At 33.8% G+C, this 18,934-nt stretch overlaps 1 protein-coding gene across 1 annotated transcript in view; it reads right to left on the bottom strand.

Moving 5' to 3' along the window:
- The window catches only part of HLCS (holocarboxylase synthetase), a 159,013-nt gene that overhangs the window by 97,211 nt on the left and 42,868 nt on the right, over positions 1–18,934 (bottom strand). Inside the window, 1 exon segment of the mRNA XM_058018613.1 lies at positions 5,193–5,464. Coding sequence (XP_057874596.1) covers positions 5,193–5,464 — 272 coding nt within the window.

Genomic DNA, 18,934 nt, shown 5'->3' with positions numbered 1-18,934 from the left:
CACAGAGCAGGGACAGCACAGTGAGCACCAAGCTCCCCAGCCACCATCTGGAGGGCTAATGAACAATCAAGGGATCCCAAATTAAACAACACAACTTTCCCCTTAGAATCTTTAGGACAACACTGTCAAGTCCAATCTATTCCCTCAGCCTCCAGAATCAATTTTTCAAACTTTATGACAGGTCTAATGGTTCCCACCTGTTCCTCCTGCCTGACTTTTGACTGGCACGTTCCCAGCCAGGGTGGAAATGCAGACAAAGGCCCCTATTAGGCTCGGGCTGTTTCTCCACTGTGAGCCTGCTCAGCCATTAAATTAATTCCAGCCCCCTTTTCCCCCTTCCATCTCTTCATTTTTTTGGGGGGGGTTTATGGAAATTTGGGGAGGTGGAAAAGGGAGATGAAAGTTTGGCATCCAGTTGGTACGGAAGTATGAGAAAATGCGAAGCGGCAGAAGTGAAACGCTGATTTTTTTTTTTATAATCTACTAATTAAACAATTTGCAACAAATCGCATTCGTTAAGTTCTTGAAGTGTCTGTACATTTTAAACTATTTTAAACTATCAAAACTTGGTAAAATTTGAGACAAATTTGGGAGAATAAAAGTTTGAGACAAAAGGGAAATAAAAGTTCGACATCCAGTTGATGGGAGAGATATGAGAAAATCCAAATCGACAGAAGTTAAATGCTGAATTTTTTTGATAATTTACTAATTCAACAATTTATAACAAATCTCATCAAGTTCTTGAGGTGTCTGTATGATTTTAGCCATCAAAACTTGGTAAAATTTGAGAGACTCTAATTTGGAAAAGAGAAATAAAAGTTTGACATCCAGTTGATGGGAGAGATATAAGAAAATCCAAATCGACAGAAGTGAAATGCTGAAATTTTTTTATAATCTACTAATCAAACAATTTACAACAAATTACATTCATTAAGTTCTTGAGGTGTCTGTATATTTTTAACCAACAAAACTTGGTAAAATTTGAGACAAATTTGGGAGACCCTACTTTGGAAAAGGGAAATAAAAGTTTGGCATCCAGTTGGTGGGAAAGGTATGAGAAAATCTAAAGCCGCAGCAGTTAAATGTTGAATTTTTTTGATAATTTACTAATTCAACAATTTATAACAAATCTCATTCATTAAGTTCTTGAGGTGTCTGTATGTTTTTAACCATCAAAACTTGGTAAAATTTGAGAGACCCTAATTTGGAAAAGAGAAATAAAAGTTTGGCATCCAAAGTTGGCGGGAGAGGTATGAGAAAATGCGAAGTGACAGAAGTTAAATGCTGAATTTTTTGGATAATCGTATACAACAAATCCCATTCATTAAGTTCTTGAGGTGTCTGCATATTTTTAACTACCAAAACTTGGTGAAATTTGAGATAAATTTGGGAGACCCTAATTTGGAAACGGGAGATAAAAGTTCGACATCCAGTTGATGGGAGAGATATGAGAAAATCCAAATCGACAGAAATTCAATGCTAAATTTTTTTGATAATTTACTAATTCAACAATTATTAACAAATCCCATTCACTAAGTTCTTGAGGTGTCTGTATATTTTTAACCAACAAAACCTGGTAAAATTTGAGACAAATTTGGAAAAGGGAGATGAAAGTTTGGCATCCAGTATGAGAAAAGCCGAAGTGGCAGAAGCGAAATGCTGAATTTTATGGATAACCTACTAATTAAATGGTTTACAACAAATCCCATTCATTAAGTTCTTGAGGTGTCTGCATATTGTTAACCATCAAAACTTAGTAAAATTTGAGATAAATTTGGGAGATACTAATTTGGAAAAGGGAAATAAAATGTTGGCATACAGTTGGCGGGAGAGGTATGAGAAAATCCAAATCAACAGAAGTTAAATGCTGAAATTTTTTGACAATCTGCTAATTAAACAACTTACAACAAATCCCATTCATTAAGTTCTTGAGGTGTCTGTATATTTCAAACCATCAAAGCTTGGTAAAATCTGAGAGAATCAAATTTAGGAGATTCTAACAGAGTCCTTCATGCAATGCCTGATTACATAAAGGAAGCCTTGCAACATTTTTCTGGAAATCCTGAATGATCAAAGAGTAACTATTTTTTCTTCAAGCAAAGAGGATTATTTTTCCTGAAATGCATTTTCTTCTCATTCAGAACTGGCATTAGACACAAGCACCCACACACTTTTCCTAACAAATTCATACTGGTTCCTTTGGAAGCACCTTAAAAACCTGACAACTTTTTCCCTCAATAAAAATCACCTGATTTTTGCATCAATTTCTAGGGATTTATGAAATGCTATCATTTAAATCTCAAGGTTCTTCAATGAACTGCAAATCACAAGGATTACATTATTCCATTACCCATGACAACAGAGTATTTACAGCATCAACCATGATAATTAAGACAATTATTTTTACTTAATAGAAGTCTTTTCGTAAGATAAATTTAAGATTGATTATTAATAAATTAATAATTCAAATTATGATCTGCCTAGGACCACCTTCCTAGCATAACATATGTAGATATGTAACTTGTAGTTTACAACTTACCTGAAAATTAACTATTTAAGCCTCAGACATGTAGAGTCAGGATTTGTAGCTCACAACTTACCTGAAAATTCACTATTTAACCCTCATCATGATGAGGGAAATCTTGAAGACCTACATCTGTGAGCACTTCATTGTATTTGGATTACTTAATATAAAAAAAACAACTTTTAAACACATCTGAAAAATCAGGACCACTTCTCTTATCTCCCTTGCCTTGATAATTAATCATTCATAAATTGGTCAGATTCTGTTTAGCTTGATCCAAATCAAATCCCAAAACTCTCAAATAAACACTTCATTTTACCAAAACAAACTGAGGGAAGAAAGCTCTTGATTTATTCAATTATCACCAATTTCTTCACAATCCTCCTTCCAACCCTGTGGGCTGACCATGCTGTGAGCACTAAAGATGAAGCAGCAAATGCTACAAATGACTGAATTTCTGTAAAATAATTCTCCACGGCCTCTTATCAAACTGGCAAGTATCTATCTCTGCAAAATCAGCTGCAGGATTCAATCTGGGGGAGAGGACTGGCAAAATCAAACAGCAACTTTTTGTTTAATGTGTGGATGTTTGAACACACAGGGAATGGTTTGGAACTGAAATTTGTATTTGTCCATAAATTGCAATTTAGGCTCTCAGGCTGAGAACTGAAGCCATTGTTGTTGGTTAACTCTTCAGTGACAACAACACTCAGGACAATTTAATTTAGATTAAAGAAAAAAAATCCCAAACAAAATTCCTCAGGTTGTTTTTCACCTGTAAAAATAATCTGCAATTTCTGCAGGTAAATTTACCCTGATATTCAAACCTAGCTGGCACAAGAATTTACAGCTGCAGGCTGGGAGTTTCTGTCCTGAAGAGCAACAACTTCCCCAAGACAGATTTTTTTTCCACCATATTTCCACTAAACACAACAGTGCAGCCTTTGTACACAGACTCCAGGCTGAGATTTACTAACTGTGATTTTCCTATCACTTAATCCCATTTCACCCCTAGTGAAGAACCTTCTCCGAGGTGTCCCACAGCTCATTCACAAGGCCCATCTGGGTGATGATGGAAGAGCCCCTGGCAGAGCCCTGATCCGCGTTTTAAAAGCACAAACCAAGCACTATAGAGCATTTTAGGGAAATATTCAGCAAAAGAAATGGGAGGAAAGAGAGGTACAACCTCTCTCAAAATTAGAGGTACAACCTGCTTGGTATCAGTCCTCTCAAGTAAAAGGCTGAGATAGTAATTTGCACTAGAGAATATATTTAATTTCCTAAACAAGAATATTTATTAAATCAAATTTTCTTATGGTGATGTTTAGAGGAATACAGATTAAAATCCCCTACCAAGCAATAAAAGTTGAGTCCCACTCAACTTTCCTCACCCTTTATGGCTCAGTATTTTATATATTATCAATTAATACCCCGTGAACATAAACTGGACTTTGTGTCCAGTTTCCAGCTTTCCCCACCCTTTATGCATTTTAGTATTTTACATATTATATATTATAATAATATTATATTATATATAAATATTATTAGTAGTATATTGTATAATTATATATAATTAGTGGTATATTTATATATTATATATAAATATTAGTATTAGTATTTTATAGATTATATATTATATTATTTTTATATTATTGTAGATTTAGTATTTTATAGATACATTTCAGTATTTTATATATTATCAATTAATACCCTGTGAACATAAAGTTCTTTACTTCATGTCCAGTTTCCAGCTTTCCCCATCCTTTATGTATTTTAGTATTTTATATATTATATATAAATGTTATTAGTAGTATTTTATATATTATATATCATATTATTTTTATATTATATTATTATATATTTAGTATTTTATATGTATATTTCAGTATTTTATATATTATCAATTACTATCCTGTGAACATAAAGTTCTCCATGTCCAGTTTCCAGCTTTCCCCACCCTTTATGTATTTTAGTACTTTATATATTATATATAAATGTTATTAGTAGTATTTTATATATATATTTCAGTATTTTATATATTATCAATTAATATCCTGTGAACATAAAGTTCTTTACTTCATGTCCAGTTTCCAGCTTTCCCCACCCTTTATGTATTTTAGTATTTTATGTATTATATTATATATAAATATTATTAGTTGTATATTATATAATCATATATAATTAGTAGTATATTTATATATTATATATAAATATTATTAGTAGTATTTTATATATTATATTATCGTATATATTATATTATTATATATTTAGTATTTTATATATATATTTCAGTATTTTATATATTATCAATTACTATCCTGTGAACATAAAGAGCTTTACTTCATGTCCAGTTTCCAGCTTTCCCCATTCTTTATGGCTCAGTATTTTATATATTATCAATTAACATAAAGTTCTCCACTTCATGCCCAGTTTCCAGCTTTCCCCACTCTTTACGGCTCAGTATTTTATATTTTATCAATTAATATACTGTGAACATAAAGTTCTTTACTTTGTGTCCAGTTTCCCTCTAAGCATTGCACGTTACCACAACCATGAATTCCAAAGTTCCCCACTTCATGCCCAGCTTCCCCCTGAGCACTGTGCGTCACCACAATCATGAATTCCCCATCAGAAAATTAACCCAGGATGCCCCGGGTGCCCATCTTACCCATCCAGAAGGTTCATGGTGCTCGTGGTCACCTCGGTGAAGAGAAGGATCTTGCCCAGCTTCTTGGTGTGGAGATGCTGCTGGTAGGTGTGGAGGCTGAAGTGCTCTGAGGAGAAGCTGCCCATCTCCGTGATGACGGGCACCAGGGACGGGGCCACCTCCACCTTGGACTCACGGGATGGAACAAACTTCAAGGACACCTTGCTGGACGCCCTCAGCCCCTCAGCGTCCACGTTCCCCTCCAGCCACTTCAGGAAAGCAAGATGGATTTCCTGTGGGAAAGGGTGACAGGATTAGAAAGATCACCCCATGTGAGGACACACCAACGTTCTTCCAGAAACGTTTTTATTCAAGCAATCTCCTACACCAAAACAAATTTTTTCCTCTTCAAAAACAAAGTTCTCGTGCTGCTCGTGCTTGACGCTGTCCTAGAGTAGAGACCACGCTCTTTTGAAGATTAATTAAGTTTAATTTTTCCCTGTGGCAGGGTTTGCAGTGCTCTTCTTACACACTGAGGCATGGAGTGCACACATTCATCTGCATCTGGCAGGTTTCTCACCGTGCTGAGATCCTCTGCTGGAGAAAACCCTTTAGTCCGGCACTAAGGATGTGATAATATTATATATTATATATTTATTATATATTATATATTATATATTATATATGTTATATGTTATATGCTATATATTATATATTACACAATATATATTATATATTTGGTATTATATATTATATATTATGTATTATATATTATATATTTAGTATTTTATATATATATTTCAGTATTTTATATATTATCAATTAATATTCTGTGAACATAAATTCTCAACTTCACGTCCAGTTTCCAGCTTCCCTCACCCTTTATGGTTCAAGATTTTATATATTACCAATTAATATTCTGTGAACATAAAGTTCTTTACTTCATGTCCAGTTTCCAGCTTTCCCTATCCTTTATGGCTCAGTATTTTATATATTATCAAAAACAATATATATATAATATAATATAATATATAAAATATAAAATATAATATATAATATATAACATATAATATGTAATATAAAACATATAGCATATAACATATAACATATAATATATAACATATAACATATAACATATAACATATAATATATAATATATAATATATAATATATAATATATAATATATAATATATAATATATAATATATAATATATAATATATAACATATAACATTTAATATATAATGTATAATGTATAATATATAATATATAATATGTAATATGTAATATATTATATATAAAATTTGGATTGAGCCTTCTCATCTAAGACACAAAATATGTAATAGGCAAATGTAGTGAGGGACGAAGACCAAGGGAGTAGGTATCAGATTTCAGTGGAGATTATTATTATTATTATTATTATTATTACTATTATTATTATTATTATTATTATTATTATTATTATTATTATTATTATATAAAATTCCCAAGCAGAATGATCCCGGTGCTGAGCAGCACCAGGTTTATCTGGAATCACAGTCATGAGGAAGAGCTGCTTGCTCAGTCCTTGCAACGTCTTCCAAAATGATCAGCACATTGGTAACTTTCAGAAAATTGCCTTTCCTGACCCACAGATGGGGCAGCTGAGAGGGTTTTAAAAACTTTTATTCCATTTTCAGAATCATGTGAAGGGTGAGACAATACAGATGTTATAATTCACAATCAGAAGCTAATTATTTCCTAATTACAATGCACTGTAAGTGTTTCTTGCCCTATCAGCTTTTGCCACACCTTGCTGTAAATGCCTTAAAACCAAACATCTAAAATTTCCCCTCATGGGTCCCACAATTCACCTTTCACAGTTCTATTTCCCCAAACTGTCCAGTCTTTTTTACAAAACCATCCTTTGAAACTTGTTTCCAGCTCCATTTCTCTCTCAGCAATGTCTGTCCCGTTCCAGGGCATTTCTCAGTCAGCATTTCTTGTCTCAAGGTTTGCACACAGATGCACAAACGGTGTGAGCCTCCTGTCAAACTTGAAAAATTCCCTACAAATCCATTTCCCACAACTAAGACCCAATTTGAAGGCTAAACCAGCAGTTTAAAAACCATTTAGTGATTTCTCAGTGGAGTATCTCCTAAAGCAGCTCACACCTTCAGCTAAGGGAGATTTACTACTGCGAGTATCCCTGTAGTGACACCCTGCACCACACTCACCCTTTCTGGAGATAAATTCTGTTTTGAGAGGTTTGATGTGACATGATTGCCACAACTTTAGCAACAGCCACAAACACAAATCCTGGGGCATTTTGCTGCTTAAATTTCAGACAGTTGAAGTTGTCTTTTATGTGATAAACGAAACCACAAAAAATTGTGGCTTCGATTTGACTGGAAATAAGGCACTAGTGATGCTTGCCCTCAGATTTCCAAGAGGATGAGATGTGATCTTTAAACAAAAATGTCCAACCCAAACCCACACCCCTCACTGCCACCACTGCTGGATCTGGATTTCCACCCTCAGAAATGACCTGCTCTCAAATTTCACAGCCTGTGCTGTCAGCCCTGCACAACAGGACTCAAAGAAAAGAATAATTTTCCCCAAATTCTGTCAAACATTTAGTTTCAAGCCCCAAGACTAAGAAGGACTCAGCAGCTAAATTTTATTCACAGAGAAATTTCTCCTCATATCTTGCTTTCCTGAAGCTCCCTCTTAATATTTTTTGTCCAAACTCTTGGATAAAATATCTTTAAATATTTCCTTCCCCCCCTTTTTTGATTTTTTTGCTCTGCATCATAAATGATGATGTGATGCTGATTAAAGGTTTTGTGGGCATTTCTTTTGACTTGCACCTTCACTCAGAGCTTTGACAGAATAAATAAATTCCTTACACATTATCCTGCTTGTTTTACATGCCCACAGTAAGTGACTGGCTGTAACTGATATTTGGAGAAATTCCAGCTTTCATTTCTGTCAGGGAGAACATGGAAAAACTCTGATTAATCAGAGAGTGTTTCCCTACTGCTTTCCCAACACAGAAATCCACTCAGCAGCACTGGGTGTGCAAATCTTACACACAGAAACAGAATTTTAACTCACCCAGAGTTAAAAATGGGTTTAGCTCACCAAGAATTAACTCACCTAAGGCTGGGTTTGCAGTCTGACAGAAATAAAGTCATTTAATCCCCTAAAAGTTAATTTAATCTCTATAAAAATCACAGAATTTTACAGAAACAGAATTTTAACTCACCCAAAGTAAAAAGTCACCAAGAATTAACTCATCTCAGTGTGGGTTTACACTCTGACAGAAATTAAGTCATTTAATCCCCTAAAAATTAATTGAATCTCTCTAAAAATTTACAGAATTTTACAGAAACAGAATTTTAACTCACCCAAAGTAAAAATTAACTCACCTAAGGCTGGGTTTACACTCTGACAGAAATAAAGCCATTTAATCTCCTAAAAGTTAATTTAATCTCTGTAAAAACCACAGAATTTTACAGAAACAGAATTTTAACTCACCCAAAGTAAAATCTGGGTTTAACTCTCCCAGAATTAACTCACCTAAGGCTGGGTTTGCAGTCTGACAGAAATTAAGTTGCAAAATAAAGGTGATGAAAGTGTGATGACACCGTAAATAAATAATAATTATGATGTGCTTTTGCCACAGAATATTTTCTGTAAAGAACAAACCAGCAGCTATTTGTGTGTGCTGTTCCATTATTACAAATATTCCAACAATTTACTCTCCTGAGTGTGTTATTTTAAATTATTTTTCCCCACAGATTTTAGGCAAACTCCTTGTTTTCACTGCTCCTACCACATCCCGAAGCATTTAAGAATTGTTGTATGTGTGTAATCCTCAAGCTGATTTCCCCCATAATGTCCATGTGCTTACTGAGCTGATCAGAAATATAAACACATAATCAAGGAGGGGGATTTTTACAAATTCCTAAGAAAATACAGAAACAGATTCCTAAGATGATTCCTAACAAATTCCTAAGAAAATTCCTTACAAAATCCTAAGAAAATTCCTAAGAAAATATGGAAACAGATTCCTAAGATGATTCCTAACAAATTCCTAAGATAATTCCTAACAAATTCCTAAGAAAATTCCCTAAAAATTCCTAAGAAAATTCCTGCCAAATTCCTAAGAAAATATGGAAACAGATTCCTAAGATAATTCCTAAGAAAATCCTAAGAAAATTCCTACCAAATTCCTAAGAAAATATGGAAACAGATTCCTAAGAAAATTCCCTACAAATTCCTAAGAAAATTCCTACCAAATTCCTAAGAAAATATGGAAACAGATTCCTAAGATGATTCCTAACAAATTCCTAAGAAAATTCCTAATGAATTCCTAAGAAAATATGGAAACAGATTTCTAAGATAATTCCTAACAAATTCGTAAGATAATTCCTAACAAATTCTTAACAAAATTCCTAACAAATTCCAAAGAAAATTCCTACCAAATTCCTAAGAAAATATGGAAACAGATTCCTAAGAAAATTCCTTACAAAATCCTAAGAAAATTCCTACCAAATTCCCAAAAAATACCGGTTTAGGTGTTTAACCAAGTTTCAGGCACTGGTCACAGCAAAAAAATTAATTTTTACCGTAAGAATTTCCTGCATACAAAGTTGCAGGAACAGGGATGCTGAACGTGCCACAACTGGCACAGAAAAAAATGACATTATCATATAATGAAATGAAGTTATATGCAAATTTAATTCAATTTCAGGGTTAATTTCTGCTCCAAGTCCACAAACAGGAACAGGACCCTGTCAGAACTGTGCGATTTCAGCCCAAACTCCAGCTGGAATTCCCAAATTCTCCAGGCCCAGCAGCATCTGCCGTTCTGCAGCAGCCTCTGGTGGCCACTGCCACGACAGGAGCTGGGGAAAAATCTGATTTTTAATGGATTCTAAAAGAAAAATCACCAAAAGCAGCAAAGTACTGCAGCAACACAAAATACAGAGAAAGAAATACAAAGAAATACAAAGTTCAGCCACTGCACCCTCCAGCCCCTCAGCTTCTCATCAGCACAAACTCTGCTAATTGTAACATTATTAAGTTAATACTTATTTATTTACATAAATGTTAAACTCATCTATGAGTTTAATGTTTATAAGAAGAAAATATTTCTACCTGTATTTTAAATGGTAAAAAATGTAATTTCAATGCATTATTTAAAAAAAAAAAAGTCAGCAAAAGCAGAAACCACCCAATACCTCTCATTAATGAATTCTCCAAAATTTACTGAAAATATTATTTATCCAAAGCTCAACTGAAATCTTTTAAAGAGAACCAAGGGGAGACTGGGAATTGGGGAAATTGGGAAATTCTGATTTGTCACCCTGAGGGTGGCACTGAATGAAGAGCTGTGAGCAGGAAGGGAGATGCAGAGGACAAGAATATCCCAAAATTCCCAGAAATACAAAGTATTTTAAATGGCAAAAAAAAATAATTTTAATGTAATTTTAATGTAATTTTAATGTAATTTTAATGTAATTTTATGCAAATTTGATGTAATTTTAATGGATTCTAAAAGAAAAGTCACCAAAAGCAGAAAAGCACTGCAGCAACACAAAATACAAAGAAATACAAAGTTCAGCCACTGCACACTCCAGACCCTCAGCTTCTCATCAGCACAAACCGTGCTAATTGTAACATTAATTGTTAATATTTATTTATTACATAAATATTAAACTAATCTACGAGTTTATTATTTATACGAAGAAAATGTTTCTACCTGTATTTTAAGTGGTAAAAAATGTAATTTCAATGCATTATTAAAAAAGAAAAAAGTCACCAAAAGCAGAAACTACCCAACACCTCTCATTAATAAATTCTCCTAAATTTATTGAAATTATTATTAGCCAAAGCACAATTAAAACCTTATAAAGAGAACCAAGGAGAGATTGGGAAATTCTGATTTGTCACCCTGAGGGTGGCACTGAATGAAGAGCTCTGAGCAGGAAGGGAGATGCAGAGGACGGGAATTCCCAAAATTCCCAGAAATACAAAGTATTTTAAATGGCAAAAAAAAATTAATTTTAATGCAATTTTAATGTGATTTAATGCAAATTTGACGTAATTTTAATGTATTTTAAAAGAAAAGTCACCAAAAGCAGAAAAGCACTGCACCAACACAAAATACAAAGAAATACAAAGTTCAGCCACTGCACACTCCAGCCCCTCAGCTTCTCATCAGCACAAACTGTGCTAATTGTAACATTATTTTGTTAATAATTATTTATTACATAAATGTTAAACTCATCTATGAGTTTAATATTTATAAGAAGAAAATATTTCTACCTGTATTTTAAGTGGTAAAAAATGTAATTTCAATGCATTATTAAAAAAAAAAAAAAGTCAGCAAAAGCAGAAACTACCCAACACCTATCATTAAGAAATTCTCCAAAATTTACTGAAATTATTATTTATCCAAATCTCAACTGAAATCTTTTAAAGAGAACCAAAGAGAGATTGGGAGTTGGGGAAATTGGGAAATTCTGATTTGTCACCCTGAGGGTGGCACTGAATGAAGAGCTCTGAGCAGGAAGGGAGATGCAGAGGACAGCAATTCCCAAAATTCCCAGAAATACAAAGTATTTTAAATGGCAAAAAAAATTAATTTTAATGCAATTTTAATGTAATTTAATGCAAATTTGACGTAATTTTAACGTATTTTAAAAGAAATGTCACCAAAAGCACAAAAGCACTGCACCAACACAAAATACAAAGAAAGAAACACAAAGAAATACAAAGTTCAGCCACTGCACCCTCCAGACCCTCAGCTTCTCATCAGCACAAACTGTGCTAATTGTAACATTATTAAGTTAATATTTATTTATTACATAAATGTTAAACTCATCTACGAGTTTAGTATTTATAGGAAGAAAATGTTTCTACCTGTATTTTAAGTGGTAAAAAATGTAATTTCAATGCATTATTAAAAAAAAAAGTCAGCAAAAGCAGAAACTACCCAACACCTCTCATTAAGAAATTCTCCAAAATTTACTGAAATTATTATTTATCCAAAGCTCAACTGAAATCTTTTAAAGAGAACCAAGGAGAGATTGGGAGTTGGGGAAATTGGGAAATTCTGATTTGTCACCCTGAGGGTGGCACTGAATGAAGAGCTGTGAGCAGGAAGGGAGATGCAGAGGACAAGAATATCCCAAAATTCCCAGAAATACAAAGCATTTTAAATGGAAAAAAAATTAATTTTAATGTAATTTTATGCAAATTTGACGTAATTTTAATGGATTCTAAAAGAAAAGTCACCAAAAGCAGAAAAGCACTGCACCAACACAAAATACAAAGAAAGAAATACAAACAAATACAAAGTTCAGCCACTGCACCCTCCAGACCCTCAGATTCTCATCAGCACAAACTGTGCTAATTGTGACATTATTTTGTTAATAATTATCTATTACATAAATGTTAAACTCATCTACCAGTTCAATATTTATAGGAAGAAAATGTTTCTGCCTGTATTTTAAGTGGTAAAAAATGTAATTTCAATGCATTATTAAAAAAAAAAAAGTCACCAAAAGCAGAAACCACCCAACACCTCTCATTAATAACTTCTCCAAAATTTACTGAAATTATTATTTATCCAAATCTCAACTGAAATCTTATAAAGAGAACCAAGGAGAAATTGGGAGTTGGGGAAATTGGGAAATTCTGATTTGTCACCCTGAGGGTGGCACTGAATGAAGAGCTCTGAGCAGGAAGGGAGATGCAGAGAACAGCAATTCCCAAAATTCCCAGAAATACAAAGTATTTTAAATGGCAAAAAAATTAATTTTAATTCAATTTTAATGTGATTTAATGCAAATTTGACGTAATTTTAATATATTTTAAAAGAAAAGCCACCAAAAGCAGAAAAGCACTGCACCAACACAAAATACAAAAAATTACAAAGTTCAGCCACTGCACCCTCCAGACCCTCAGCTTCTCATCAGCACAAACTGTGCTAATTGTAACATTATTTTGTTAATAATTATTTATTACATAAATATTAAACTCATCTACGAGTTTATTATTTATAGAAAGAAAATGTTTCTCCCTGTATTTTAAGTGGTAAAAAATATAATTTCAATGCATTATTAAAAAAAAAAGTCACCAAAAGCAGAAACTACCCAACACCTCTCATTAATGAATTCTCCAAAATTTACTGAAATTATTATTTATCCAAAGCTCAACTGAAATCTTATAAAGAGAACCAAGGAGAGATTGGGAGTTGGGGAAATTGGGAAATTCTGATTTGTCACCCTGAGGGTGGCACTGAATGAAGAGCTCTGAGCAGGAAGGGAGATGCAGAGGACAGCAATTCCCAAAATTCCCAGAAATACAAAGTATTTTAAATGGAAAAAAATTAATTTTAATGTAATTTAATGCAAATTTGACGTAATTTTAATGGATTCTAAAAGAAAAGTCACCAAAAGCAGAAAAGCACTGCAGCAACACAAAATACAAAGAAAGAAATACAAAGAAATACAAAGTTCAGCCACTGCACCCTCCAGACCCTCAGCTTCTCATCAGCACAAACTGTGCTAATTGTAACATTATTTTGTTAATATTTATTTATTACATAAATGTTAAACTAATCTACGAGTTTATTATTTATAGGAAGAAAATATTTCTACCTGTATTTTAAGTGGTAAAAAATGTGATTTCAATGCATTATTAAAAAAGAAAAAAGTCACTGAAAGCTGAAACTACCCAACACCTCTCATTAATAAATTCTCCTAAATTTATTGAAATTATTATTTATTTATCCAAAGCTCAATTGGAATCTTTTAAAGAGAACCAAGGAGAGATTGGGAGTTAGAGAAATTGGGAAATTCTGATTTGTCACCCTGAAGGTGGCACTGAATGAAGAGCTCTGAGCAGGAAGGGAGATGCAGAGGACAGCAATTCCCAAAATTCCCAGAAATATAAAGTATTTTAAATGGCAAAAAAATTAATTTTGATGTAATTTTAATGTAATTTAATGCAAATTTGACGTAATTTTAACGTATTTTAAAAGAAATGTCACCAAAAGCAGCAAAGCACTGCACCAACAAAAAATACAAAGAAAGAAATACAAAAAAATACAAAGTTCAGCCACTGCACCCTCCAGACCCTCAGCTTCTCATCAGCACAAACCGTGCTAATTGTAACATTATTTATTAATAATTATTTATTTACATAAATGTTAAACTAATCTACGAGTTTAATATTTATAGGAAGAAAATGTTTCTACCTGTATTTTAAGTGGTAAAAAATGTCATTTCAATGCATTATTAAAAAAAAAAAAAAGTCACCAAAAGCAGAAACTACCCAATACCTCTCATTAATGAATTCTCCAAAATTTACTGAAATTATTATTTATCCAAATCTCAACTGAAATCTTATAAAGAGAACCAAGGAGAGATTGGGAAATTCTGATTTGTCACCCTGAGGGTGGCACTGAATGAAGAGCTCTGAGCAGGAAGGGAGATGCAGAGGACAAGAATATCCCAAAATTCCCAGAAATACAAAGCATTTTAAATGGAAAAAAAATTAATTTTAATGTAATTTTATGCAAATTTGACGTAATTTTAATGGATTCTAAAAGAAAAGTCACCAAAAGCAGCAAAGCACTGCACCAACACAAAATACAAAGAAAGAAATACAAACAAATACAAAGTTCAGCCACTGCACCCTCCAGACCCTCAGCTTCTCATCAGCACAAACTGTGCTAATTGTGACATTATTTTGTTAATAATTATCTATTACATAAATCTTAAACTCATCTACCAGTTCAATATTTATAGGAAGAAAATGTTTCTGCCTGTATTTTAAGTGGTAAAAAATGTAATTTCAATGCATTATTAAAAAAAAAAAAAGTCACCAAAAGCAGAAACCACCCAACACCTCTCATTAAGAAATTCTCCAAAATTTACTGAAATTATTATTTATCCAAATCTCAACTGAAATCTTATAAAGAGAACCAAGGAGTGATTGGGAGTTGGGGAAATTGGGAAATTCTGATTTGTCACCCTAAGGGTGGCACTGAATGAAGAGCTCTGAGCAGGAAGGGAGATGCAGAGAACAGCAATTCCCAAAATTCCCAGAAATACAAAGTATTTTAAATGGCAAAAAAAATTAATTTTGATGTAATTTTAATGTAATTTTAATGTAATTTTATGCAAATTTGACGTAATTTTAATGGATTCTAAAAGAAAAGTCACCAAAAGCAGAAAAGCACTGCACCAACACAAAATACAAAGAAAGAAACACAAAGAAATACAAAGTTCAGCCACTGCACCCTCCAGACCCTCAGCTTCTCATCAGCACAAACTCTGCTAATTGTAACATTATTTTGTTAATAATTATTTATTACATAAATATTAAACTCATCTACGAGTTTAATATTTATAGGAAGAAAATGTTTCTGCCTGTATTTTAAGTGGTAAAAAATGTAATTTCAATGCATTATTAAAAAAAAAGTCAGCAAAAGCAGAAACCACCCAACACCTCTCATTAATAACTTCTCCAAAATTTACTGAAATTATTATTTATCCAAAGCTCAACTGAAATCTTATAAAGAGAACCAAGGAGAGATTGGGAGTTGGGGAAATTGGGAAATTCTGATTTGTCACCCTGAGGGTGGCACTGAATGAAGAGCTGTGAGCAGGAAGGGAGATGCAGAGGACGGGAATTCCCAAAATTCCCAGAAATACAAAGTATTTTAAATGGAAAAAAAAATTAATTTTAATGTAATTTAATGCAAATTTGACGTAATTTTAATGGATTCTAAAAGAAAAGTCACCAAAAGCAGCAAAGCACTGCAGCAACACAAAATACAGAGAAAGAAACACAAAGAAATACAAAGTTCAGCCACTGCACACTCCAGACCCTCAGCTTCTCATCAGCACAAACTGTGCTAATTGTAACATTATTTTGTTAATAATTATTTATTACATAAATATTAAACTCATCTACGAGTTTAATATTTATAGAAAGAAAATGTTTCTGCCTGTATTTTAAGTGGTAAAAAATGTAATTTCAATGCATTATTAAAAAAAAAAAAAGTCACCAAAAGCAGAAACCACCCAACACCTCTCATTAATAAATTCTCACAAACTGCAGCTCCTTGTCTGGGGCTTGCTGTGCATTCCCAGCATTCTGCAAAAAGAGATTCTGGAAAATCTCTTTCTTAAGAATACTTTTTATATTTCCTAAAGTGCAAAGCAGCAGATCTGGAGTGCACAAAGCACAGAAGAACACTCAGAGAGATGGCAGGGTTGGTCACTTTTGGAATTCCAAAAAAAATCTGATTTTTTTAGGAGTTTTGGTCACTTTTGGAATTCCCAAAAAAATCTGATTTTTTAGGAGTTTTGGTCACTTTTGGAATTCCCAATCTGATTTTTCAGGAGCTTTGGCAGGGTTGGTCATTTTGGAATTCCCAAAAAAATCTGATTTTTTAGGAGTTTTGGCAGGGTTGGTCACTTCTGGAATTCCCAATCTGATTTTTTAAGAGTTTTGGTCACTTCTGGAATTCCCAACCAATCTGATTTTTTAGGAGTTTTGGCAGGGTTGGTCACTTTTGGAATTCCCAATCTGATTTTTCAGGAGTTTTGGCAGGGTTGGTCACTTTTGGAATTCCCAAAAAAAATCTGATTTTTTAGGAGCTTTGGTCTCTTTTGGAATTCCCAACCAATCTGATTTTTTAGGAGTTTTGGTCACTTTTGGAATTCCCAAAAAAATCTGATTTTTCAGGAGTTTTGGCAGGGTTGGTCACTTTTGGAATTCCCAACCAATCTGATTTTTCAGGAGTTTTGGTCACTTTTGGAATTCCCAACCAATCTGATTTTTTTAGGAGTTTTGGCAGGGTCGGTCCCTTTTGGAATTCCCAAAAAAACCTGATTTTTTAGGAGTTTTGGTCTCTTTTGGAATTCCCAACCAATCTGATTTTTTTAGGAGTCTCCAGGGGTTATTTTGGGCTTGGGGGGATATTGAGCTGAAGAGAGGCAGATAAATCTCATCATTTCCCAAAATCATTCCAGCCTCTCACTCAAGTGCCTTATTTTTGCCTCCACTCCTCAGAGTGTTTTTAAAAACAAATATTGCATTACACAAACACAGAGGATCCATTTTCCCAGCTGATCTGTGGAATAGTTCACCCAAAAAAGGGAAATATTTTTAACAAAGTGCTGCAAGGTGTCCCTCCCCTCTTTACTGCAGCCCCATCCCTTTGAACACGAAGCATTTTGGATTTCACCCCATCCCTGAGCTGCACATCCAGAAACTGCCCACAAATCCCTGCCCAAATCTCAACCCAACATCAAATTCAGCTTTAAAAAGTGTGCAGGCAGAAAATTCATTTATCCAATGGGCAGCAGGGCCCAGGGCAGGACTCGGTGAGTGATGAAAAATGGGTCAGGATGTTACTTTTTGTGGAGAAAAATAACGAAAAATGGGAGTAAATGGGTTAAAAGTAACACATGTGGAAATTAATGATGGTTTTCACTGCGAGTTTGTTTTACCTGCATCTCCCCTGGCTTTAGGAGAGAGTTCCACTTGGGAATTGGGGTGCCAGGAGAAGGGTGGGAAGAGATAAAGAGGTCAAAAATAATACATAAATAATACATAAACATCATATATTAAAAACAATAAATAAGGAAATAATACATGAGGTTAAAAATAAGACATACAATAGGTTAAAAATAATACATAAGGAAATTAATTATGGTCTTCACAGTGAGTTTGTTTTGTCTCCATCTCCCCTGACTTTATTAGAGTGCTCTACTTGGGAACTGGGATGCCAGGAGAAGGATGGGAAGAGCTAAATGGGTAAAAAATTATAAATAAGGAAATCTATTATGGTCCTCACAGCAATTTTTTATTTATCTGCATCTCCCCTGCTTTCAGTAGAGCATTCCACTTGGGAACTGGGATGCCAGGAGAAGGATGGGAATAGGTAAATCGGTTAAAAATAATAAATAAAGAAATTAATTATGTTCTTCACAGTGAGTTTGTTTTATGTGCACCTCACCTGGCTTTAGCAGAGTGCTCTACTTGGGAACAGGTAAATGGGTTAAAAAATAATACATAAAGAAATTATTTCTGGTCTTTACCTGCATCTCCCCTGACTTTATTAGAGTGCTCTACTTAGGAATTGGGATGCCAGGAGGATGGGAAGAACTAAATGGGTTCAAAATAATACATAAAGAAATTAATTATGGTCTTCAGAGCGAGTTTGTTTTAACTACACCTCTCCTGGCTTCAGCAGAGTGCAACACTTGGGAACTGGGGTGCCAGAAGAAGGATGGGAACAGGGAAAGAGGTTAAAAATAATAGAAAAATAAATTAATTATGGTTTTCACAGCGAGTTTGTTTTATCTGCATCTCCCCTTGCTTTAGCAGAGCATCTCACTTGGGAATTGGGGTGCCAGCAGAAGGATGGGAAGAGCTCAATGGGTTAAAAATAACACGTAAGGAAATTATTTATGGTCTTCACAGTGAGTTTATCTCCATCTCCCCTGGCTTCAGCAGAGTGCTCTACTTGGGAACTGGGATGCCAGGAGAAGGATGGGAAGAGCTCAATGGGTAAAAAATTATAAATAAGGAAATCTATTATGGTCCTCACAGCAATTTTTTATTTATCTGCATCTCCCCTGCTTTCAGTAGAGCATTCCACTTGGGAACTGGGATGCCAGGAGAAGGATGGGAAGAATTCAATGGGTTAAAAATAATAGATAAAGAAATTAATTATGTTCTTCACAGTG

This window comes from Melospiza georgiana, chromosome 2 (assembly GCF_028018845.1).
Source record: "Melospiza georgiana isolate bMelGeo1 chromosome 2, bMelGeo1.pri, whole genome shotgun sequence".
Lineage (NCBI taxonomy): Eukaryota > Metazoa > Chordata > Aves > Passeriformes > Passerellidae > Melospiza > Melospiza georgiana.
The sequence above is the reverse complement of the archived record's forward strand: the minus strand, read 5'-3'. Positions and strand labels throughout refer to the sequence as shown.